At 46.1% G+C, this 26527-nt stretch overlaps 1 protein-coding gene across 1 annotated transcript in view; it reads left to right on the plus strand.

Annotated features, from left to right (window-relative positions):
- Nucleotides 1-25323, plus strand: part of LOC142097880 (aldehyde oxidase 1-like) — a 128749-nt gene extending 103426 nt beyond the window's left edge. Inside the window, exons 29-35 of the mRNA XM_075180107.1 lie at nucleotides 9375-9449; nucleotides 10589-10641; nucleotides 14484-14598; nucleotides 14955-15020; nucleotides 19846-20034; nucleotides 23475-23642; nucleotides 24977-25323. Of these exons, the coding sequence (XP_075036208.1) occupies nucleotides 9375-9449; nucleotides 10589-10641; nucleotides 14484-14598; nucleotides 14955-15020; nucleotides 19846-20034; nucleotides 23475-23642; nucleotides 24977-25033 (723 nt within the window). The 3' untranslated portion in view covers nucleotides 25034-25323. The remainder of the gene's footprint in view (nucleotides 1-9374; nucleotides 9450-10588; nucleotides 10642-14483; nucleotides 14599-14954; nucleotides 15021-19845; nucleotides 20035-23474; nucleotides 23643-24976) is intronic.
- Nucleotides 25324-26527: the final 1204 nt, after the last annotated feature.

Consider the following 26527-nt stretch of genomic DNA (forward strand, 5'->3'; position numbering starts at 1 on the left):
CCTAGTGGGACACAACCCAGACCACCGTCCGGCACTCCAGCAGTGCTGCAAGATTGGCTGACAGCACTGGGGGAAAGGGCAACCCTGCATGAAAGGGCAGCCGTACTCCAAGCAATGTTGGGGGTAGCATATGAGGTACCCCAGATTCAGAGAGTAGAAGGTCGGGGAGAGGCCCGGTTGAGACCTCAGCTGGGATATAGTGGAGTCCCAATTTTTAAAGAGGCAGACACAGACATTGATACCCATCTCCAGGTTTTTGAAAACTTGATGGGAGTCCATGGGATTGAGGAGGAAGAGTGGTCCAAATATCTGGGACCCAGCCTGACTGGGAGAGCGCTGGAAGCTTACCAGGCTCTAAGCCCTCACGAATGTGGGGATTATGGTACAGTGAAAAAGGCACTGATGGTAAAATTCCAGTTAAATGCAGAGACCTACAGATACAAGTTCAGGACTTTGAATAAAGGAGGGTCACAGTCGCACCAGGAATTTGCCAGCCAGCTACAGAGGGCCTGCGAGAAATGGATGGAAGGGAAAGGGGCCCGCTCCGCTAAGCAAATTAAAGAGCTCATTATGCTGGAGCAGCTGACTCTAAAAATGGCCCCAGAGATCCGGGAATGGCTGGCGGACAGAAAACCTGAGACCCTGGAGGAGGCAGCAGGGCTAGCTGATGAGTATGTGGTGAGTCGACCAAGATGGAGAGCCCCTAGTATGCCTAGTCAAGCAGCTGCAGGGAGGGGGAGCCGAACAATTCCAGCAGGTCTAGTGACACCGGGAGCCCCCTTTATTAGAGAGAACTCTGCCCGGAATCCAAGAGATGAACCAGCCCGATCCAGACCCTGGGACCTGAATCCAAAGAGGTGCTTTCGGTGCAACCAGGTGGGGCACTTCCAGAGAGATTGCCCCCGTACCAGAAGTCCGATCCCAGGAGCCAGAGCTGCACCAGTGGCCGCTGTACAGTATGCCCCAGGAGATTTTGAAATCGGCATTGAGGCCGAGCCACCCTGTCCTGATGTGCCAGAGGCAAGGGACGGGGTGTATGTGGTGAACCTGATTTTGGGGAAGGGGAGGCAGAGCCCTAGGAATATGCAGGGTCATCTACAGGACGTGTGGGTGGGGGACTGCAAGGTCCAGGGGTTGAGAGACTCAGGAGCATCCCTGACCCTGGTGGAGCCTGATATAATTAAAAGATCCCAAGTAATGGAGGGACAGCAGGTCCGGATTTCCACGGTGGGGGGCCATCTTGCAGATATTCAGGTGGCCCGGGTACATTTGGATTGGGGGGCGGGATTTGGAATGGTGGAGGTGGGCATTCTGGATGGACTACCAGCAAAAGTGATTTTGGGGAATGATTTGGGCCAGGGATTGGTCACTCACTTTGTGCAAGCTGTGACCCGCAGCCAGAGCCGAGCACAAGCCACAGCAGCACAAGAAGCCGCAACGCCAAGGAGACCACCAAGATTAACCCCGGCAACCAGAACCAAGGAGCCAGAGGCAGCACCGTTGGTGAGTAACCCAGAAATATCTGATGTTGTACCAGAAATTGATTTGGGGGAGGAGGACAGAAGGGAATTTAGGAAGGCCCAACAGACTGACCCATCCCTAGCCAAACTGAGGAGTGCAGCAGACGCTGGGGGAGGGGAAGTGGCAGGCAGTAAAGTAGTGTGGGACAAAGGACTGTTATATAGGGTAGTCACCCCCACCCTAGATCAAGACCCAGGGACAGAAGTGAAGCAGTTGGTAGTACCATGGGCTTACCGGACCCATTTATTAGCGCTGGCCCATGACATTCCAGCAGCGGGGCACTTTGGGACCAGAAAAACGTTGGCCCGGTTGTTGCGGACTTTTTTCTGGCCTCAAGTCACCCAGGATGTGAAACGTTACAAAGCCTCCTGTGACACCTGTCAGAGAATAGGGAGAGCCCCTAAGAAAGTTCCACTACAATCCCTGCCTATAATTGAGGAGCCCTTTGCCCGGGTGGCTATAGATATCGTAGGTCCATTAGCCATCCCCAGTTACACCGGAAAAAGATTCATCCTCACCCTGGTGGACTTTGCCACCAGATACCCAGAGGCAGTAGCCCTGTCGTCCATAGACGCAGAGCATGTGGCCCAGGCTCTGGTGGACATTTTCAGCCGGGTAGGATATCCCAGGGAAGTGGTTACTGACCAGGGGACCCAATTCCAAGGGGACCTAGTCCAGACCCTATGGGAAAAGTGGGGCATTAAGCCCCTACGAACCACCCCGTACCATCCCCAGACCAATGGGTTATGTGAGCGTTTCAATGGAACGCTGAAACACCTCCTGAAGGCATATGTACAGTCTGAAGGGAGAGACTGGGACAGGGCCCTGCAGCAGCTCCTGTTTGCATACAGGGAAGTACCCCAGGAGTCCACCGGATACTCTCCTTTCGAACTTCTGTATGGCCGGAGGGTACGAGGCCCCCTAGACCTGGTTAGAGAGAGCTGGGAAGGAACATTCCAGGCCAATGAGCAGCCTATCCTTAAATATGTAGAGAAGATGAGGGAGAGGATGAAGAGAGTAGCGCAGCTGGCGCAAGGCCATTTAAAAGGAGCCCAGGCAAGACAAAAAGAGTGGTACGATGCCCACGCTCAGGATAGGAAGCTGAACGCAGGACAGAAGGTGATGGTGCTAATCCCAATGAGACGGAATAAACTTCAAGCCACCTGGGATGGCCCATACAAAGTGGTGAGGCAGGTAGGGCCGGTTAACTATGTAGTAGCGCTGGATGATGAGGAAACCTGGCTGAAAACCTTCCACATCAATCGACTAAAAGGTTATGTGGAACGGCAAGTGGCAGCAATGGTGGTGTGTTGTCCCCCCATGGGTCCCACAGAGGTAGACCCCCTACTGGAGATGATAGGGGAGGTGAGAGAGGAAAAGGGGGTGGAGACAGTGACAGTGGGGACGCAGCTAGGAGAGGGACAGAGGCAGGAAATGAGGGAGGTACTGGAGAAGGAGCAGGCCCAATTTACCTGTAAGCCCGGTCGTACCCACCTAGCCACCCACCATGTAGACACGGGGGAGGAGAAGCCCATAAGGCAGGTAGCATACCGCATGACCCCCGCTGTACTGGCCCAAGTACGGAAGGAGATAGAGGAAATGCTGGCCTTAGGAGTAATTAAGAAGTCAAATAGTCCATGGGCTGCAGGGGTGGTATTGGTCCCGAAGAAGGATGGGACCACCCGCTTCTGCGTGGACTACCGTAAACTAAATGAGGTCACCACCACTGATGCTTATCCCATGGCCCGAATAGATGAGCTACTAGACAGGCTAGGGGCAGCCAAGTTTGTGTCAACTTTGGATCTGAGTAAGGGCTATTGGCAAATTCCCCTCACCCCCGAGGCTCAGGAGCGGTCAGCCTTTATAACCCCACTGGGATTGTTTGAATGTACGACAATGCCGTTTGGGATGAAAAATGCTCCAGCCACATTCCAACGGATGGTTGATGACCTGTTGGGGGGGTGTCAGGAATTTGCCCAGGCTTACTTAGATGACATTGCCATCTTCAGCCAGACGTGGGAGGATCACTTAGTGCAGGTGTCAGAGGTCCTGAGGAGAATCAGGCAGGCAGGGTTGACCATTCGCCCAGACAAATGCTTCATGGGCATGGTAGAAGTGCAATACTTGGGGCACCGTGTTGGTGGGGGAATCATACGACCTGAACCGGCAAAAGTAGAAGCCATTGTTCAGTGGCCCCGACCCACCAACCAAAAGCAAGTACGAGCGTTCCTCGGGATCGCAGGGTACTACAGAAAATTTGTGCCGCAGTATAGCACTGTTGCCAGGCCCCTGACTGACTTGACAAAGAAAAAATACTCTAGACGTATAGAATGGACCCCAGAGTGCGAGGGAGCCTTTGACGCTCTGAAGGCAGCATTGACCCAGTCCCCAGTGTTAGCAGCCCCAGACTTCAAGAAACGATTTCTGGTACAGACAGATGCTTCAGGGTGTGGACTCGGTGCTGTGCTCAGCCAAGTGGGGGAGGATGGGCATGAGCACCCAGTAGTTTATTTATCCCGAAAGCTGGTGGATAGAGAGGTAGCCTATGCCACCATTGAAAAAGAATGCCTGGCCATAGTGTGGGCCCTAAAGAAATTACAACCCTACATTTATGGGCAAGAGTTCACAGTAATTACAGACCACAACCCCCTTTACTGGTTACAAAGATCTGCTGGGGAAAATGGGAGGTTATTACGGTGGAGTTTAGCATTACAAGGTTATAACTTTACTATCTCGCACAAAAAGGGAAAAGACCACTCAAATGCGGACGGACTCTCCAGAAGAGAGGAGGAGAACCCTTCATTAAGGAACCCACCGTGCCAAGGAGAACATCTGGAGCCCGACCACCAGACTCCAACTGTCCCCTTGATTTAATAAGGGGGAGGTATGTGACAGACCCGGGCCTTATATTGAGAATATCGTGCCAACCCGGTCTGTCCTCAGTGGGCCAATTGAACAACCATGGCCCACTCTGTTATTAAATGCCGCCCGGTGGCCAGATCTGTTATTACTGTGGTGTCCAGAGAGGGAGGGGAGAGGCAGCTCACAGGAAGTGTGAATCAGCTGTGGACCCTGTGACATCAAAAAGTAGTGGAACGGGTTAAAAAAAGGAGGGTCAGGACCTTATCTAAAATCAGTAGGGGGTCTCTCCCTGTTTGCTAACTATTGTTCTAGCAAGTCTGCAACACAGTCTGAATGGCACCATCACAGCAAGGGGTGACCACTGATGTCATGCACTATTTCCACCCCGGTTACCACCCAAACTCTTCACACCACCAATCACAAGAGGACAGTGAGTGGGGGGGGGGTGGTGAGAAGGGACCAAAAAGGAGCTGTCTGGGGGATGGGAGTGTTGTTGGAGAATCTGGAGACAGCAAGGACCTGTTAGAGAGTAACCGTATTCTCGCAGGGCCTTAAAGGAATGCTTGAGGCAGGAGCTTCTTGACAGAGATCGGACAGTGTACCTCTAGGACTGATTCTGTTACCACTCCATCGGGAGACACTCGCAGATTCTGGGGAATTGGTGAGCCTACATCCGTAGGGAGACTGATACCCAGGGTCCCACCAAGCTGGTGGAGAGTTGGCCGAGCGGCTGGGATCAGCAAGATACACAGACCCACCTTAAGGATCAGAAACCCTGGCCCACTTGGATTGTCAGCTGTGGATTTTATTACCAGGAGTTTGGGCCTGCTAGGACTCTGTGCTTGGAGGTAACCTGCTGGGGATTTTGTTGGGGAGTTTTACTTGCACTGGTGATTTTCTGACACTTGATATATTTGGCGGGGGGAACAAGTTTCTCCTTGGGGAGCACTGTTGTATTTTACTAAGTGTGTGCACTTTGTTTAATAAAAGGGATTATTATTTCTTTCCTGTCTCCTTACCTGTGTGACCTGTGAACCTAGAGGACCGGGTATCTAGAGAGCTTTGGTAATAACCCCGGTGTCCTCACACATCCTTCCAGTCGGGGTCCCTCAGGGCTCTGTTCTGGGACCCTTACTCTTCTCTCTACACACCTCCTCCCTAGGTGAACTCATCAGCTCCTTCGGCTTCAGCTACCACCTTTACGCTGACGACACTCAACTATACCTCTCCTCTCCTGATCTCTCTCCCTCCTCTCTAGGGTGTCCGCCTGCCCTTTTTGCCATCTCCTCCTGGATGTCCTCTCGATTCCTCAAACTTAACCATGCCAAAACTGAGCTCATAGTTTTTCCTCCCTCTCATACCCCATCCCCTTCTGACCTCTCCATCACTGTCGACAACACCTCTATCTCCCCTGATCCCCCAACTTCGCTGCCTTGGTGTCATCCTCGACTCCTCTCTCTCCTTTGGCCCCCACATCCTCTCTCTTGCTAAATCCTGCCGCTTCCAGCTGCGCAACATCGCTCGCATCCGGCCCTTCCTCTCCCAAGATGCCACCAAATGCCTTAACCACTCTCTGATCATCTCCCGCCTGGACTACTGCAACCTCCTCCTCACTGGCCTCCCCCTCTCGATCCCCTTCGATCCGTCCTTAACGCTGCAGCTAAGCTTATTTTCCTCTCTCGCTGCTCCTCTTTTGTTTCCCCCCTCTACCTAGCCCTTCACTGGCTCCCATTCCCCTTCAGAATCCTCTTTAAGCTCCTCACACTCACCTACAAGGCCCTCGCCAACTCCACTGTGCCCTACATCTCCACCCTCCTCTCTATTCATGCTCCATCCCGCCCTCTCCGTTCTGCCTCTGACCGTCGCCTCTCTTCCCCCCTTATAACCTCCTCCCACGCGTGTATCCAAGACTTCGCCCACGCTGCCCCCCTCCACTGGAACAAGCTCCCTCCCTCCATCAGAACTTCCCCTAATCTGTCCAGTTTCAAACGGGCCCTAAAAATCCACCTTTTTCTTAAAGCCTTTCTGTCTCCCACTTAATTTCCTACCTTATCTTCTGCCTCTGTCCCCCTACTCTCCCTCTCTCCCCTGCGTCTCTGTCTGTCCACCCCTCCCCTTAGATTGTACGCTCCTCTGAGCAGGGCCATCTCTCCTCCTGTTTCCACCACTTCTAACTCTGCTCTCCAGCTACTTAGCCCTCCTCCTCGAGGGTCCTCCACCCCACGTCCACTCTCGCTCCCTCCTACCCCCTGGGGGTCTCCCTGTCTTCCGCGCCCTCCTTCTTGGGCCCCGTCGTTTGCGGATCCTCCCTCCCCCTTCCCCGCTCTCTCTAGCTGTGCATTGAGCTTACTGAGTTGCTGTGTTTACTAGATTGTGCTGTCTCCCATTGTATTGTAATTTTGTTTGTCTCTGTACGGCGCTGCGGAAGCCTTGTGGCGCCTTATAAATAAATATTATTAATAATAATAATAATAATAATAATAATAATAAAAATTGACGAGGAGGGTGTTGCTGGTGTGGATACAACAGGACCAAGGGATTTAGGTGTCCCTGGACTGCTGACGGTCCTATCCACAGGTCCTGAACTAAACACTGAATTATGAAGGTTCTTCAGGTGACGTATAAGGGAGGATGTCCCTAGGTGGCCAAGATCCTTATCCCTGCTTATTTGAGCTTTACATATGGCCATACATTGGTTGTCCGGATTAGGATAGAAATAACTCGACCGAAGAGGTGGATTTTTTGGTCTTCTGCCCAGGCATGACGATGGGCTTTTTCATCCCATGGACAACAACTGTTTCCCCCCCTGGTGCCTCATTTAAGATAACCACATCAGCATCCTCCTCGTCAAGTTCCTCCTCAGCGCCAGCTACATCAATATCCTCCTCCCGGTGTACAACATTCACACCTTCATTAGCCAAATCTGTAACTGGACTGTGGGTGATCCTTCCAGCATATGCAGAGGGCGTGCTGCAAATGGTGGAAGGAGCCACCTCTTCCCATACAGTGATGGGAAGGTCAGGCTTCGCAACCACCAACACCCTTGGACTCGCCTTGGGGATTTGTGATGTCATCTCTTTAGAAGGCAGAGTTGTTTGCTGTGTTGTTGATGACAGCTTAACTCTCTTAAATTTTTTAGGGGGGGGGGGGAGGAGGAGGGCTTAGATCCTTGGATGAAGCTGAACCACTAGTCATGAACACGGGCCAGGGCCTAAGCCGCTCCTTGCCACTCCGTGTCGTAAATGGCATATTGGCAAGTTTACATTTCTCCTCAGATGATTTCAATTTTCTTTTTTTGCTAATTTTAGTGAACTTTGGCTTTTTGGATTTTACATGCCCTCTATTAGGAGATTGGGCATCGCCCTTGGCAGACGACGTTGATGGCATTTCATCGTCTATGTCATGACTAGTGGCAGCAGCTTCAGCATTAGGAGGAAGTGGTTCTTTCCATACTTTATCCTCCAAATTTTTGTACTCCATTATAATTTAATCTCTGGTACTAATATTTCTGGACTGCAAGACAATGAACGTAGTTTTATATATTGCAGTACTAATATTTCTGGACTGCAGGAACAGTGAACGTAGTAAAATATTGCAGTACTAATATTTCTTGACTGCAGGAACAGTGAACATATTTATATATTGCAGTACTAATATTTCTGGACTGCAGGAACAGTGAACGTATTTATATATTGCAGCACTAATATTTCTGGACTGCAGGAACAGTGAACGTATTTATATATTGCAGTACTAATATTTCTGGACTGCAGGAACAGTGAACGTATTTATATATTGCAGTAGAAAAAAATGTATAATTTTTTTTTATAATTTTTTTTTTTTTATAATTTTTTAATAACAATGGACTTAGCAGGACAGAGCACAGGACACAGCACCACTGGACTCAGCAGGACAGAGCACTGGACAAAGCACCACTGGACTGATCAGCAGGACAGAGCACAGGACACAGGAGCGCCACTACAAACTACAACCTCCCTCTTCCCTGATCTGAGCCCGACTGAAGATGGCGGCCGCAAGCAGGGAATTTATGCAATCCGAGTCTCGCGAGATCCGACGTGAGACTTGGACGTCATAGCCTCTGTTTCATTTTTTTGCCCGCCGGAAATACCCGAACAGTGCTCGGATCCCGTTGGATCCGCACTGTTCGGGTGGGCTCGGATTAGCGCAATCCGAGCCCGCTCATCTCTAATTTACACATATCGCCTTACAACATTTAACAAACAGGTCAATAGTTAATAATAACCCCACCCTCCCCCCAAAAACAAGAAACTAGAATAACTTGTAACCCCAGTGACCTGAGTGGGCTGCGCATTGCCAATATCGGCATCCCCTGCCATCTGAGAACTACATCTCCTGACAAGACAAAGATGTTTTTGGTGCCAACAGACTCACAGAGCTGGAAACCATGCAGAGGTTTGTTGGAAGAAGGGGGGAGGAGTTTGCACACAGGAGGCAGTGAATTTGTCATTGAGCGGAATGGAGATCTGCGAGGGCTGGAGACAGACCAGAGGAGGAATTGAGAAGGGAACAGAAGAGGCCATGTTAAATTGAGAGATACAATATTAATGCATGTTGGCTCTGGGGACAAGTATTAAATTCGTATCTGTGCTGATTTCCGGAGCCAAATCATTGAAGTTATGTTTATAGTGCAGTTGCCACTGTATGACATGTTGGCTTATTAGAAAGAAGTGTGCATGCAATAGTCCTGCAGTGTTCTAGAAAGCATTTATAGGATTAGTGAGGCTAAGTGGGTCATAGCACAATAGGAGAAAAATGTAATGTGTTCAGTGTTTGTCAACATTTAGGTGTTACTCTTGTCTTCGTTTTTCTATCAAAAATATATAGAGGTTTTTTATATTTTTGTATATAAACAATATTTTAGCGGTAGTTCTAGCAAAAAACTGGAATATGCATTTAATCGGACGTATAGTACAAAATAGTCAAATCTATTTACATTTCCTTCTATTATCAAGTACGCCTGTGAGACTCTCTGGCAAACATTGGAACCTTTCGTCAAAAACAATCCAAATGGAAAATGGGAGGAATGGGTGAGTTCATTTTATATTTAATAAATTGCAATATATATGGTTTGCTTATTTCAAGTTGTCAATGTGATTCTTTATGTGAATGTTTTTTTTTCCTAGGAACAATTTAAAGGGTTTTTATTTTTCAACATTCAATTGACTAACCATTAAAGTTACTTTGAGCGTGGACCAACCCACCTTTCAATGGGCAGTAAAACAAAAAACAAAACAAAAAAAACCAAGCTAAATTAATAGAGAAGACAAGCTTCTCTGAAGTGCAAAGTAAATAAAATGGAACCAGTGCCAGTAAACTTGATGATCTTTAGCACTGTGGTGAATGCAGCATGGTTCTGTCACTGCCTGTTGGGACAGTCCTTTATGATGCACATTCATTGCACACAGCAAAACACCTGGGGTATGGTCCTTCCAGCGCATTATTTGGCAATCTTGCTCTCAAGCAACATGAATTTCGCATTACTTTATGTATTTGTTTATATCCTTTCTTTAGCAGAGGTGCTTTCAAGCTTTCTTTAGCAGAGGTGCTTTCAAGCAACATCTAAATGTGTGTTTACAGTAGTCAGTTGTTTCAGAAGCTTCAATATTGACCACTGGATGGTGCATGAGTACAGTGCTGCAAAAAAGGTTTTCTTTGAAATTTTCAATGCTTTTCAAATAAAGGGTTAAGGTATTGGCCTACCTCCTGCTCTTAGAAGATGCCTGCTCAACCTAGAAGTGTGCATGTGTGTTAGAGGCATAAAAATCTTTCCCTGTGTTAATGTTACATTAAAGTCCAATCTCCCACTTTAATCACCCATTTCAATATTTATTTTTCTTATAAAATACTGCTAAAATGTCAAGGAATTAAGTTTGGTAATGCTTGGGAAAATTGTGTACCCCAATGGGAAAAGGAAGAAATAAAATTACAAAAGAAAATAAAACATCATAAAAATGTAGCCATGTGTATCAGTGTCATGTGACGAGGGACTGTTATGCTGTTAGCTTCGCTGTCGGGTGACTGACTATGAAAGGAGTATAATTTAGCTTATTGGCTGTATCCTGATCTAAGAAAATGACTGTACTACACAGTACTGATTTATTGTGCGTTTTTCTTGCAGAATAATTATCTAAAGTTTTCACCCTTCATTGTGATGCTTGTATTACAGGTACTACAAGCTTTTAGTGAGAGAAAAAGCCTTTCAGCCACTGGATTTTACAGGTAGATAATACTTGCCACAAAGGACCCATGACTTTGAAATTCTCAACTTTTAGCATGCATTTGTTTTAACTAGGGATGCTTACTGACCTCTGTGTTTTGGTTTTGGATCTGTATTTTCTTGCTAAAATATGCTAAGATTGCATAACTTAGCTATATTGTTGTTGTTTTTTTTGTTCCTACATTATTGACCTCAATAACATTAATTTCCACTAATTTTCAGTCAATTTTGACCATCTCACAGGTCACAATATTTTCATCCAAAGGCCAAAGACTGCAATGAGCTGGCTGGCTGACTTTCCTCTATACCTATGAATATATCTATAAATCTATATCTATGAAAGCAGCTACCGTGCCCTCACCTGTATCCTGTACCTGTACCCCACGCATGGCCGGATTAAGGGGGGGGCACAGGGGGCACGTGCCCCGGGCCCCCCTCTCTCTGAGGGCCCCCCGCCGCCGGCTGGTCGGATCACCTGTCAATTGGTGATCCGATTCTTTTGCGGCTGTGGGGCCCCCTGGCGCAGGCGCACACCCCCCCCCCCCCCTCCCCCCTCACAAAATGTGACAGCTTGCTTAATGTACAGCAGCACCGCGGCTGCTGTACATTCTAGGAGGCTGTAACGGAGCTGCTGCGCATGTGCAGCCGCAGCAGCTCCTAATCCCGGGGCAGCTTCCTAGACCAGAGAGCCGGCGGTGCCCCAGGGGCTGATCAAAGCGGCAATGAAGAGTGTCCAGCTAAACCTGCCAGCCAGAGGCCTGACCAAAAGTGACTGAACACGGGGGGAGGGTCTGTGGGTGACAGGAGAGGGACTGGGTGTCTGTGGGTGTCAGAAGAGGGACTGGGTGTCTGTGGGTGACAGGAGAGGGACTGGGTGTCTGTGGGTGACAGGAGAGGGACTGGCTGTTTGTAGGTGACAGGAGTGGTTATGGGTGTCTGTGGGTGACAGGAGAGGGACTGGGTGTCTGTGGGTGACAGGAGAGGGACTGGGTGTCTGTGGGTGACAGGAGAGGGACTGGGTGTCTGTGGGTGACAGGAGAGGGACTGGGTGTCTGTGGGTGACAGGAGAGGGACTGGGTGTCTGTGGGTGACAGGAGAGGGACTGGGTGTCTGTGGGTGACAGAAGAGGGACTGGGTGTCTGTGGGTGACAGAAGAGGGACTGGGTGTCTGTGGGTGACAGAAGAGGGACTGGGTGTCTGTGGGTGACAGGAGAGGTACTGGGTGTCTGTGGGTGACAGGAGAGGGACTGGGTGTCTGTGGGTGACAGGAGTGGGACTGGGTGTCTGTGGGTGACAGGAGAGGGACTGGGTGTCTGTGGGTGACAGGAGTGGGACTGGGTGTCTGTGGGTGACAGGAGAGGTTATGGGTATCTGTGGGTGACAGGAGAGGGACTGGGTGTCTGTGGGTGACAGGAGAGGGACTGGGTGTCTGTGGGTGACAGGAGAGGGACTGGGTGTCTGTGGGTGACAGGAGAGGGACTGGGTGTCTGTGGGTGACAGGAGAGGGACTGGGTGTCTGTGGGTGACAGGAGAGGGACTGGGTGTCTGTGGGTGACAGGAGTGGGACTGGGTGTCTGTGGGTGACAGGAGTGGGTCTGGGTGTCTGTGGGTGACAGGAGTGGGTCTGGGTGTCTGTGGGTGACAGGAGTGGGTCTGGCTGTTTGAAGGTGACAGGAGTGGGTCTGGCAGTTTGTAGGTGACAGCAGTGGGACTGGCTGTTTGTAGGTGACAGGAGTGGGCCTGAGTGTGACTGGGTGTCAGGAGTGGGTCTGGGTCATAATCATCTAATTATATATATATATATATATAGTCAAAACTGATGTCATTTTATCAGTGTTTCTTTTTTTTAATGTGCAGTATCAATGCTAGTTTATTAAACAGTATTAGATTGGGACGGGGAGCTGGGTGGCATATGCCCACTGGGCCGGACAGAAAAAAAAGACTATTTTGGGCCGGTCCCAGCACTGGCCCAAGTCTCTATTACTTGGTGGCTGGCCCCTCCTCCGAGACCAGCCACCTTTTATCATTGGCTGCGGATCCTTACGATCCGTTCCCCCCTTCCCCTATGTGTCTCCTGCTATTGGTGTCACATGGGACGTGCACCACAGGACAGGTGGGGGTAGTATGTTAATATAATGTGTGTGTGAGGGGGTAGCATGTTAATAAAATGTGTGAGAGAGGCGGGGTTCTTAATATAATGTGGGAGGTAGGTTATTAATTTAATGGTGGATTGCAGGTGGATGCTAATTATTTAATGGGTGCTATTTTATTGTGGGGTGATGGTGGGACAATTTAATTTAATAGTGGGGTTTATCAATTTAAGATGAGGTGATTGGACCTTAAAATTTAATGCTAGGGTGGTTTGGAAGTTCATAAAGGAATGTGGGGCTGTTTTGGAGAAAATTAGGTCTTTTTATTAAATGTGAATATGAATTATTTAATGCCGTGGATGTGGGAAATGATTATATTTTTTAAACGCCATATAATTTATTGCTGGGACTGTTTGGAGGGAGGAAAATATGTTTATATATTAAAAGGGAATACCATTGTTTTAATGCTAGGGCTGGTTGGAATTTTCTAAAATTTCATGTATTTTTTTTTCCATATAGGGCCTCCAACATTCCAGAATTCAGACAAGCAGCAACTGAGCTAAAGACACCAGCAGCCACAGGTGGGGTCAGTGATAAGAACAGGTAAGAGAGCAGGACAGTCTACCAACTGTCCTGAATCTGGTCGGGCAGTCCTGAATTTGGGTGACTGTCTCGCGTAGTCAGGATTGGGTCTGACTATAAGGACAGTTGGGAGGTATGTCCTCCTTCACACTGTACTGCATGTGAAGGCAGAGTTGTGTGCACCTAATAGTAGTGCACACTGTATTGTCTGTGCATTTGTATAAAATGATAACCATGTTACATCATAGGGGCCCCCCTGTCTAAAGTGCCCCGGGCCCCCCAGAGCCTTAATCCAGCTCTGACCCCACCTGATCCTTACCCATGACCCACCTAACTTCAATTTAAGAACAATGTATAACATCACTGTAATATTAACAATATGCATTTTTGCAATGAGTAACGTATAGTGAAAATGTCTCCTATATAGACATGACTACAATGTCCCCTTATCCACATAAAATTAGACACAGCATTTGCACTCTGGTGAGCTGAGAACATTAACAGAGTTATAAAGCACATGTTATGCTCCACATTTTGTGAGAAACAAAGAATAGGCTGGTTGAGTGATATCAAACTTGTTTTGTCACGGTGACCACTCCAGGTATAAAAAAAATACAATGATTTTATCATACTTGCCAACTCTCCCGGAATGTCCGGGAGACTCCCGAAATTCGGGTTGGTCTCACGGACTCCCAGGAGAACTGGCAAATCAATTGCGGGTCTAAAATGACGCGATTTGCGGCGAATCACGTCAAACTTCTGCATGAACGCAGTCACCAAGCAAAATAAATTACCAACAATGACTTATACTTTTTTCTTTGCAGAATGCCATTTTACACTTCTGATGTAGTAATTTGCAGATTACCCTTTTACCCTCCTTTGATACATTTGTGCTGAACATTTTTATGATTGATACATACATTGATATGAAAGGTACAGAATCTAATAACTGCACACAATGATTAGTGCAAAAGCTGACTTTATTTTACACCCCACACCTTCTGGGCATCCATACTTGTGAATTGTTCCCATCTGCCCCCCTATTCTCATGCACCCCTGGACTTAATGTTGCCGATTTAGCTTGGAATAAAATGCTATTTCTGGTGTTTGTCAGCATAAACTTGTATTCTCTTACGCTTTCATTCAGTCACTGACGCATGTCTCTCATACAGGGGATATGACTCTGACATGGACTGGGAGAAGGGAGTGGGTCATATCGCTCCATATTACATATTTGGGGCGGCTTGTTCTGAGATTGAGCTAGACTGTCTGACTGGAGCGCACAAGGTAATAGTATTTTTCATATGGCTTAATAGGGCAAAGCACGGTTTGTGAATGATTAACTGGACCTCACATGATACAACTGCATGTTTCTAAATAAGTTAATTGGATTTACTAATTTAATCTAGTCATAAATGACAAAGTGAATTCTTTGTGCACATTAATGTTGAAAGTCATTTTAATGGGTGGAAGGCTAATAAAATATATTCAGTTTTCACATCCTGATAGCTGACATAGCTGGCAACCTTATTTCTGAGTTTCAATGTATTTTTATGTAACATCTGTGTGTATATATAATAAAAATTTATTACACACATTGTTTAATGCTTACATTCTGATTGATTTTAAATTTTATCTGACAGAACCTGCGAACTGATATTGTTGTGGATATTGGAGAAAGCATAAATCCAGGAATAGACATCGGTCAGGTTTGTGAACTTTGCTACAAATTAATATCTGGTTCTTAAAGGAACATTTAATAAATATATAACTAGACAGTTATATGAGGTTTGTCAATTCTATTCTGTGCATGGATACTACCATATTTTTTAGATAGATTTGAGAATCCTTTTGCATATGCAAATGTAACACTAATTAAATTGTTTCTTAACGGTGAGCAAAACTTCCACCCATTGAGTCTTATTTGAAGTACCATGGCTAATTGCATGCTTTTCTGTTGAAAAATTTTAAATGGGTCACAGTAAAAATCATAGTTTACTCTTACAGATGCTGTACATAATAAATGATATTTAATTTTCAATTGCTAGTATCTCTTCTGGTCTGAGCGCAGGTGACTGTCAGTCACTTGGAGAGAAAACAAACATGGCTGAATAGTAGGGAACTGCAAGTAATTCAGTTAACTCCAAGCACACCACAGATTGATTCATGTAATTAAATTAATGGGTAAGTGACCCCCTCCAACCATACCCTGGAATACAGTTGTAAGGGGCCCAGACTGACTAGGGGCCCACCAGTTATTCATAGAAATGTCTGTGCTGTACAGATGGGCTATGTTGCCCGGAAACCCCCCATTTCAGCTCGGGGCACTGTATGATTCCTGGTGGCTGGCTTCTACTCCAGGGCCATGTGGCCGCAGATTATATGACCCGTTCCTTTTTACTTTCCCTATGTGTGACCACCTCCCCCTGTGTGCACCCACTTTACTTACTGACCATGTCTCTCATGGGGTGTAGACCACATTACAGGCACTCCGTCCCATATGCGCAGGCTGCTAGAGAGATGGACAGAAGAGTTTGCCTCTCCAACATGATGCAGATGGAAGAAAAGTGTGGAAGGAGGGGATCGCAATGTAGGTGGGAGATCTGCTATAAATTTAATGTAGTGAGGGTAGGGACTTATTATTTAATATTGCTATATATTTGTTGGATGATGATGGGGTAGTTTAGTCTTATAGTGGAGCCGATTTAAGGTTGGGTGATGGGACCTTTCATTTAATGCTGGGGTGGTTTGTGGGGATATTTGTTTAATGTGCTACTTAGTTTGGGGAAGAGAGCTTTCTATTAAATGTGAATACAAATGATTTAATGTTAATGATTAGTGTTGGAAATAGGTGTATTTATTAAAAGTAAATGCTATTCATTTATTTTCGGGAGAGGCAAATGGGTTTGTTTATTAAATGGAAATACTATTTAATGTTGGGGCTTGTTGTTAAATGTTAAACGTGGGTGCTACTGATTTTAACTCTGGGGATGGCTGGGGCTTTCTATATTTCATGTACCGGTCTTTTTTCCAAATAATGCCCCAATATTCCAGGATCCAGAAAAGCAGGAACAGAGCTTAAGGCACCAGCAGCCATAGGTATTGAAAATTGAAAGAACTGGTAGGAGAGAGCAGGATAGCCTGCTACTTTTGTCCACCTGGCCCAGGGAGATAGTGGTCTGGTCGAGGAGTAGAAGGAGTCCCTGCTGTTTCATTTGTACTGGGCCCCACATTTTCTGATGGCAGTCCTGCCAGAGTTTGTTCCAGAAAAGTCAGTTCAAGGTTGAAGTGTGCACTGCATCCTGGTTAAAAGATAACCATATGGAGGACAGACCAGGAAAAATGAGGGCCTCCGAACCATAAGTATACTGCCTTTCCCAGCAACTCTGCAAAATGCTGCTTGACACCTCAGAATTCTCCTGGAATGCACCGGATATGTTACCAGTATTATGGAGCCAAAGTCCACCCGCCAAACAGCCCGAAGAGCACCCATTCTAGGTAAGCCTCAATGTCGGGGGTTCTTTGTTTTTGTATAGTTAGTATTTTCTCCATCTCCATACTCTTTCAGAGCCTGTGGAAGGGAAGAAAGATAATGCATTTCAGTATCTGCTCTGTGGGGCCTTTGACAAACTATTACTAGTGGATTATGAAGGGGTCTTTTATGTAGCATGTAAGGAATGGCTTGTATTAGACAATTTCCAAGCTCCTTGAGCAGTTGGATCAGATGTTTCCTTGAGGCATTCTATGGATAGGAAGATGAAAAGTTGTTTTAAAACTTCATGTTTCTTTTGAAATTCTTGTGGCCATGGCTTCAGTGTCCAGAACAGCCTGTGGGGACAAAATCTTTGTGTGAATGTTCAAAAGAAAGAAATAAACTGCACTTGGTTATTTAAAGTAGGAATATAATTCTTTAGTGAGGCATCTCTGGATACCATTGTCTTTTCAGCCAGAGCCATAGCTTCAGTGGCAGTAGCTAGAAAATTTCTCTGGCTGCATCCATGGGCTAGCTAAGCTTCCCTTTTAAAGGTACTATATTCTTTGGCTAGATATCATGATTCAAAAGATTTCCGGGGGTTAGTCCAACCATCTGCTGCAAGATAGAAGCGTTAAGTGTTCATCATGTCAACATTTTAAGGATATGAGGAGCTACAAACCCTGAAAACTGTACTCTAGAAAGTGGTGGCAATAAATCACCCAAAACCCCTTTTGGGCGTTCAATCTTAAGGATGGGAGGCTGTCAAAAAGCCTTTCGTTAATTATTTAAGTGGGCATTAGAATCACTGATTATATATGTTCTGGATAAATGGGTTCTGGACATTGTCAGGAGAGGACACTACTTTTTGTCAAATCCAGAACCACATCAGCTCCAGTGGAATTGGAAGTGATACACATTGGCCTGCAAACATTGCAGGAAGCCCGAGCGATTGTTCTTATTCCACAGACCCAGAGGGTTGTAGGCTTTAATGACAAACTTTTCCTGGTCAGAAAATCTGCAGGGTGTTTCCAAATTAGATCCAAGGTGACTCGATCACTTTGTTCATGCATAGCCTTTTCATACGGAGTCCATAAATTCTTTTCTTGGCACCATAGGTGAAAGGGACTTTTCACATTCATAGAAGTTAACAACATGGGTGGGAATATTAGGCTGCCATGGAGTATTTCAAGAAAAAGCAGCAAACTTTAAACATAATCTTCATAATTTTTCTTGCTTGGTCAAAATCTTAAAAAATCCCCACCTGCACACTATGAACTCTGCAAAATTATGGTGAAAAAAAGTCAGGACTCCCCTTCACCATTAGCAGGTTACAAGCAGCCAGTGATGGGTACTTCTGGCTTTAATTTGTTTAGCAGCAGTTATTTTAAGCAGTAGGTAGGTCATTTTATTTGTGGGGAAATTCTGTTTTTGAATGGATCAATCGAGTACAAAATAATTTTTATTTCCCAGTTGGACTAACACAGATCAAGGGAAAAATAAAATATATTTTGTACTTTAAAATAGCGAACAAGGGTTTTCAATTACTTTATTTTAAGATTATATGGGTGTGTTCTTTTGATCTTGGTATAATGGACAGGAGCCTTACGGACTCACTTTAATTACATTTAGACCCTATGGCCTACAGGGGTCAGGAAGAGCCCAAGCACTTTTCAACATGGGGCTCATACTCTAGGAGGGTAGATGATGGGTTTGGGGTTTTTTTGTTTGTTTTTTTTGCAAAGAACAAGTCTGATGCTTGTTCTCATCATAGCAGGTGAACCTCTTCCCAAACTGCCAAGCATTAGGGATGGTGGATGATTTGGGGTGGGAACACTCTGCCTTGCTTGTATTTTTTATTTTGTGTTACAGTGCAGCTTCAGTGGTCTGAGCGGAAGTAACTGTCTATGGCTTGCACATCACCACTATTCAAACGTGTGTATTTCTGCAGGTGGCGGCTACCTCTGTTAAGACAATAAATGCAGCAGATTCATTAATTTAATCCGGCGGTTCCCAAAGTGTGCGCCCCGGCTCCCAGGGGTGCCGCGGGCCAGCCCTAGAAAAAAGAAAGCAAACAGAAACTTATCAATCCACGCGGCGCTAGGACCCAGCAGCCTCCTCTCTCCCGCAGCTGTCACTGAATATCGACGTCAGTGACAGCTGCGCGAGAGAGGAGGCTGCTTGGTCCTAGCGCCATGCAGATTGGTAAGTTTCTGTTTGCTTTCTTTTTTCTATAGCTGGCGCAGGGCAGAGGAGGAGGCGGGTCAGATGGCAGAGGAGGGGGGGGGCCAGATGGCAGAGGAGGGGGGGCCAGATGGCAGAGGAGGGGGGTCAGAGGGCAGAGGAGGGGGCAACGTGAGAGAGGGCAGTGTGCCTGGATGCAGAGGGGGCAGTGTGCCTGGATGCAGAGGGGGCAGAGTGCCTGGATGCAGAGGGGGCAGAGTGCCTGGATGCAGAGGGGCATTTTTGCATACAACTAAATAAGTATTTCTGTCATGACTTAAATACTTATTACATATTTTTGACCCAACTACTTCTAAAACAGGACTGCTCAGTAATTATTTTGGAGGGGTGCCTTGAAAAAATTTGGAGACTCTAAGGGTGCCGCGAACTGCAAAAGTTTTTGAACCACTGATTTAATCCATGGTGTAAACATAATTTAATTCACAAAGCACAGTATGCATGTGCTGTTAACTCTTCATTTATCTGACATGTCCGGCATGATTCTCTTAAAGTGATCTGGTGGCAGAAAATGTTTTTTCTATTTCCTTCGGAAACTGACTTGGTGCAATGTCTTTCCTTAGGCGACGACATTGAAGACTAAATAATCCAGCATAAGAAAACAATTTGACGCATGTTACATTTGTTATTGCGTGCACAAAATATCTACAATTGTAACTTTTCACAATGTATAAAGAAAGCATAGCTTGATAAGTTTACATATTGTCATAAATCCCATTCCAGTCTTTCATGTATGTCTGTTTCCCCCTAAAGTAGAGATTTGTATTACTCTGCAGTTAATAAACATTTACCTTTTTTATTACTCTAATTTTTTGTATTAGATTGAAGGTGCATTTACTCAGGGACTTGGGCTGTTCACAATGGAAGAACTGCATTATTCGTCCCAAGGTGATATGTATACCCTAGGACCTGATAAGTATAAAATACCAGCCATTTGTGATGTTCCCATTGAGTTTAATGTCTCTCTCCTGGCATCGTCTAAGAATCCATACACCATCTACTCCTCCAAGGTGAGTTACATTCTCTTACCTCCCTTCTTCCCAAATATGTTATAGAAAATGTATTAGGCTGTGTGCATCTTAACATAAAGAGAATAAAGGAAAGACTGAATCTCACAGATATCTTTAATCTGCATGGACAGGCAATGTTACAGTGCACATTACTGTGCAATACAGTTGATGGAACAGGTGCAGAAGATTTTCTCACCTATTTAATAGGAGTTTTCGTTTTATTAACATTTATCTTTCAGGCAGACTTGTTCTAATTTCCTTGACTTTGGTTATGACCGATAAGCTCAGTGGAAAGAAGTTTATATATATACACAGTAGGTCTGTTGTGATGTCTCAGGCAAACAAATCTGCCTGGAAGATCATTTTTTGAAGGCCCTCTTTAATAAAGGGTCTTTGAAGTGGAATTGGCTCTCATACATTTTTTGAGTAATGTTCTGTCTACAATGTGCAGGTAAGAACTAGACCGACTATAGGGTTTTAGAATCCTCTTCCTTCTCCTAGAGCAGGCTGTCCTGCTGGAAGCTCACAGTCCAGATTTCTTTCTGCAAGGTTTTATTTATTTTTGTGGCCTTGTAGCGTCTGCGGGAAACAGGAGAGACGCACACAGAAGAACTTACTTTGTAAATGATGGTCACCTCCAGTCTGCTTCTGATGTCCCAGCTGCGATTCAATCCCAGCAGATCAGCAGCCACAACCCTTGTCACCTCCAACCACGTCCCTCTAAGAAAGAGACAAAGATTACGGCCGTGCCTACCAGGGAAGGGCTGTCCGAGAATACAGCAATGAACAAGGACACGCTCAGTCCAAGCTCACTTGCCACCTCCTCACTTTGCTCTCGCCAAGGCACGGGGGACTACAGGCACTTGAGACCAGGAACAGTCCCGCCTCAAGTACCTCGCACACCAATTGGTGAGGGCCTAACCGAAAGGGGGAATCGAGCGTGATACTCACCGGGACACTCCCACTACCGATCCGGTTCTCCTGCACCTCCCCGACACCTGCGGATGACAAGGAACACACAGCCTCCCTCTGCACTCTCGGTGAGATTAAGATGGGCACCCACGACGCTAAACTAACTACAACAGTGACCCGACCCTAACAACACTCTAATGGTCGGCAACGCAATTAAGTCAAACAACTATAACTAACTAGGTGTGGTGCACTAACGGAACTACTCACTAAGCACTACGGGGAACACCAGCCGGTGTTCACGGACTATACCGGAGGGCGGTTCCTAACCCCCTCACCCAGGTCTAACCAAGGAGACTGTCTCCTTACTATGGGGTCACCCACGGACCCCAAGGACCGGCTGCACCAGGCCCGACTGAGGCTCGCTGGAACAGCACACTAACCCGCGGGCCGACTGCCGCACGGAACAGCTGATCGAGCTGAACCGCCCGACTGCCTGTACTCGGGTATCGAACACGTGTCCTTACACCTGGAACCACCAGGGAACCTGCATGGAATTCAGGCTTGGGGACCCTCGACCAGAACCATGGGCCGCCCCTGGAACTGCCTCGAGCTGTGCTGCACTGCCACTGGATCACTCAGTCACCCCCTCTGGGAACCAGCGTGACCCCCGGGACCTAAGGGGCGGCAAAACTACGTATGTTCTTCCCTGACTATATGTAAGCTGGTAACTACACTTGTCCCCGCAGCACGGGTTAGTACAGGAAAACACAGAAAACAAGAGCCTACCTTTAATGGGGGCCTGACGCCTTGCCCCTGGAAACAGTTGTATAGCACACCCAAAAATACAGTGATACAGACAGTACTCGCCGCACAGACAGAATAAATGCAGTATGCAGTACTTTGTATGCTACTTACCAGAGCACACAGCTGCTAGCCAACCAGCCGGTTGCTACAGCATCAACAGGAGCCTCCGCTCTACTGTACCTCCTAAGTTAGTGTGCTCACCTCACACAGGACCGCACCTACACTCACAAGGCTCTCACGACTCTGTCACACCACCACGGCCTTATGCCCTACACACCATGGGCCTCAGCCCAGCTACATACAGAGCCTTGTGCTCTGTTTACGGGCATTAGACCCTCTCTAACTCAGGGCTCTGAGCCCACTAACTAGGGCCTTGTGCCCTGCTACCTAGGGGGACTAGCCCCTGCCTACTTAGGCCTTGTGGCCTCCCTAGCTATCTACTAGGGCCTTGTGCCCTTCCACAGCCTATGGGCTATCAGCCCCTACTTAGGCCCTGTGGCCTCTAGGCCACTACCTACCTAAGGGCCTTGTGCCCTTGTACACCTGGGGCCCTTACGCCCCCTACCTATCTAACTAACAGGGCCTTGTGCCCTTTGACAACTATATGGCATACTGGCCCACTACTTCATAGGGGCCTAGTGCCCAGCTCCCTGGGCCTTGTGCCCCTAATTTACTGTCCCCACGGGCCTTGTGCCCGACCATGGCCACGGGCCTAGTGCCCGACCTAACGTTGAGTGTACTTACCTGCTCTGCGCAGGATACTCAACTTGCTACACCGTCTTCTGCCTTCTTTTCCGGGTCTTCCAGACCCTCCAGCCGGCGGCGCCTCTTCTCCTGTTCGGCGCTGGCTCCGCTGCTGCTCTGGAGGCGGGGGCGCTCTCAGCCCTTACAAGGGCTCCCCGCCGACGATCTCTGCTCCGGTGGCTTGATTGAAGACTTCTTCCACCGCTCCGCACGTCTGATCCCTTCCTCCGACGGACTTCTGGCAAAATGGTGTCAGCCGGCGCCGCCGCGAGCGCTAATTGGCTCGTCACGGTGCTTAACTTTTAAACGGCCAGGCGCGAGCCGTGATTGGCTCGCGTATCCGGCCGCTGATTGGCCAGCGGGGAAAGGTGAGCCCTGATTGGCTTATCCTTCCACCGCTAACAGGACCTGCAGGAAAGAAGCGATACTCACTGCTGGAGCACTGGACGGGTGAGTAACCTTCTTTCTTCACCCGCTTGTAGGGCTCAGCCATCCGGGGACTCTTCAGCACCTTAAGGGGCACAGCGAAGCCAGACATCTGCACCGCAGGGACCGTCTTTACAGCCTTTCACTTCCTGGACACCATCAAACACTCTTGCAGTGATGCCTGGTCCTGGCAGTGATATATGTGCATCTGTAAATAATTGACTGCACTGCTCTAAAGCATAAATTGTTCTCATTTAATGTTTTTGACATATTTTTAATGCTACAGAAATGCCTGGTTAATTTTTGCAGGGTAATTATTTTTTCCAAAGCAGGACATTGTAAAATAACGTGCTAGCATCAAATAAACATATGAAAGCAGTAGCCTGTTGCTTGATGTAAGAACTTTTGATTACTCAGACTTAAGACTGCTTTTATTAACTCATGCTCCTGCTGGCCCAATAATACTAGGACAAAGAATGACATTTGTTTGAAGTTTCAGGTGCTCTGCATGTAAAGCTGTAGGTGATATTCTCATAACTATGTTACTTTTACAGGGTGTTGGAGAGCCAGCTGTATTTTTGGGGTGTTCTGTGTACTTTGCTATAAAAGATGCAGTGGATTCAGTTCGTGCAGAACGTGGTTTACCCAAGATCTTCACTCTCAACAGCCCAACAAGCCCTGAAAGAATCCGAATGGCCTGTGAAGACCACCTAACTAAAATGGTAACTTATAGGAACTTGTTTAATTGTTTTGCTAAATGGCCAGTTTGTTACTTTACTATGAGATTTCTTTTTGTTTGTCGAGCCCCCCCCACATTACTTGCAATAATAATTAGATTACAGATTACACCCCATTACAATACCATTCAGAGTACTCTTTCTGGTGGGCAGAGTGTACTCCTCTATAGCCTGTGGTTCTGCTACAGCTCTGAGTTGCTATCAACCTCTGGAAATATTGGCTGGTAGTAGATCCATTTAGTCTCCTCCTCTAAACCCTGGACTTCAGTATAAATAGGGAAACTGCATGTTTTGTTACTGGAAAATGATTTCCAAAATATTAAAATATTCTCCTAGTGCACAAATCTAACCCTATCAAATCAAATTCCTAATACCCAATAATATCAAAACCCTGAGATCAGCAGCACAATATCTGAAAAAACAGGATCAAAATCAGATCTCTGACTGAGAATGGGAGTATTTTTTCCTTTACTCTGCTTTAATACGGTCACCCCACTTTAACAATGTAGGATGGTGGGTGAAAAAATTAATACCTTCACAAAATCAGTGTCTCTATTGGTCACTTGCCATTTCCTAATTTTCTGTAATATCCTCCACTGCTGTTGCCTCTTTCTTCTTGAGTACCACAAGACTCAATCCTCTGCTCTTCATCAACAAACTCTTTTTTCCACAAAGGCTACAGTATCACCTGCAGAACATTCCCGGAACTAATACTATTCCCCCCATTCACTTCCACGCCCTTTCCTAAAATGTACCTTCTCATGTATGAGCAGGCTTTCCGTTTCACTAGTTAAAAAAATAAATAAAGTATAAAAGATGTCTTTATTTTCGGTAATAAAAAGATTATTTTAATTATTTAAACTGTGTTGCACTCAAACAAAGCAGGCATTGTGGGAGTGCAAGTACATAATTCTATACTTAGGATGGAGGAGCTTTAGCCGGCAAGACTTAGGGCTTGTACCACCAGCATTATCAATGTAAATAACACCTGTTTTCACTGACAACAGGGTTCTTCAACCTTTGATAACTACTTATAATTCATTCTTCTTAAGTCATACATTGTGTACAAATCAACATAGCCTCCTCAACCACTTCTCAAGTCAGGTATGCTTCTCTATATTGGTGTCTCATCCTCCTCACCAGTTATGCTCTGATATCAGACTGTACAAACAGACCTTCAACACAATACTACAGTATATTGATTGACAAATTAATTTTACAGCAATTTTCTACATATTATAGTGACCAGATATGATTATGAAAAATAAATGGATTATAGGGGCTGAAAGAAATGTAACAATATTCACATTGTGTTTCAGATCCCAAGAGATAAAGCTGGAACATTTACTCCCTGGTCTGTGGATGTCACAAGATGAACAATGAAACGTTTATTACCTGCTCAGTGAAGCATTTATCATGATTTATAATGCAAATAAATATCCTCGCCTTCTACTCAATGATATTAAATGGTTACTTAATGATATTAAATGGTGTGTCTCTTCACCCTATTCTCAAGCAATTGACAAATCATTTGTTGTGAAGCCGGCATAAATACTATAATTTGTCCTGGTTTGTAATCTAGATTGATCTGCCATACACTTGGAAAAATGTTATGTTGCATAAAATCTGCTCTGCATCATAAAATAAAGACACTGGGTAATAGTTATTTTGTTTATACTTGATTTTTTTTTTTCTAAATAGACAACTAAGCACACATAAAAGTTTTCAACTGCAGTTTTGTTAAAAAGAAAAGTATAATTGAGTATTTTCTTCCCCTTCCATCACAAATGGAAATAGATGCATCGCGCAACTCTTTACCAATACCAAAATGTTGTTGAGAAGAGTCCAAGTTCAATGAGCAAAGTACAAGATATCAGTTATTCCCAATAACTAGTAATCACAGGGCCCTGTAGCACAATTTTGAAGGGGCCCACACACTCAGTGTCGGACTGGGGCATGAAGGGCCCACCGGGGGACTGCAACACTAGGGGCCCACCAGAGGGGGTGTGGTCAGCAATCATAGAGGCGGGACCAGACACTAGAGGGGCAGTGGTCAGTCCACGAAGTACAGCTAGCACCATATTTTAGTATATAAAGAATGCAGTGTGTGTATAAAGAATACACAGTCTTGACCTGCCCCTTAGATTGGGCAGAACAGTAACCAAAAATCAGGATTGTCCCACTAGACCAGGCTTGGCTAACCTGTGGCACTCCAGGTGTTGTGATACTACAAGCCCCAGCATGCTTTGCCAATATATAGCACCTTATTGCTGGAAGGGTATGCTGGGACTTGTAGTTTCACAACACCTGGAGTACCACAGGTTAGCCAAGCCTGCGCTAGACTCAGAACATTTGACACACTGTCCTACCTGTTGTTGTCACTTTTACCACCTGTGGCTGCTTGCTTCTTTAGTTGCGGCTTGTCTGGATCCTGGATTGGACAAGGTTTACCGGGGGGGGGGGAATGATTTTTCCTCCCTCCCTATAAATATATACAAGTCCCCTGGTTTGATTCAGAAGGGCAGCATTATGGCACAGAGCATATAAGTAAAACAAAGTATTAAAAGCCATGATCTTGGATACCGAAGAACACATATTGTGTGCCTAATCTTTGAATTTTTGTAGTATGAGTACAGGACACCTTCGTCTCCCAGCATCCTCATTTATTTATATAGCAACAGCAAATTGGATAGAATTGAATAGATTGAAAAATAGAAAAGATTAGAATATATTGCATTTTTTTTAGGGTGTGCTGACCCTCACAAACATGCAATAAAATATGATACCTAGTACCCTTGGCGCTGCAAATAATACTCAAATCATACACATTACGGTAATATGAGTCCCAAAAGTGTCCACATTAATAGGTA

The sequence above is a fragment of the Mixophyes fleayi genome, chromosome 7 (assembly GCF_038048845.1).
Source record: "Mixophyes fleayi isolate aMixFle1 chromosome 7, aMixFle1.hap1, whole genome shotgun sequence".
NCBI classification, from domain to species: domain Eukaryota; kingdom Metazoa; phylum Chordata; class Amphibia; order Anura; family Limnodynastidae; genus Mixophyes; species Mixophyes fleayi.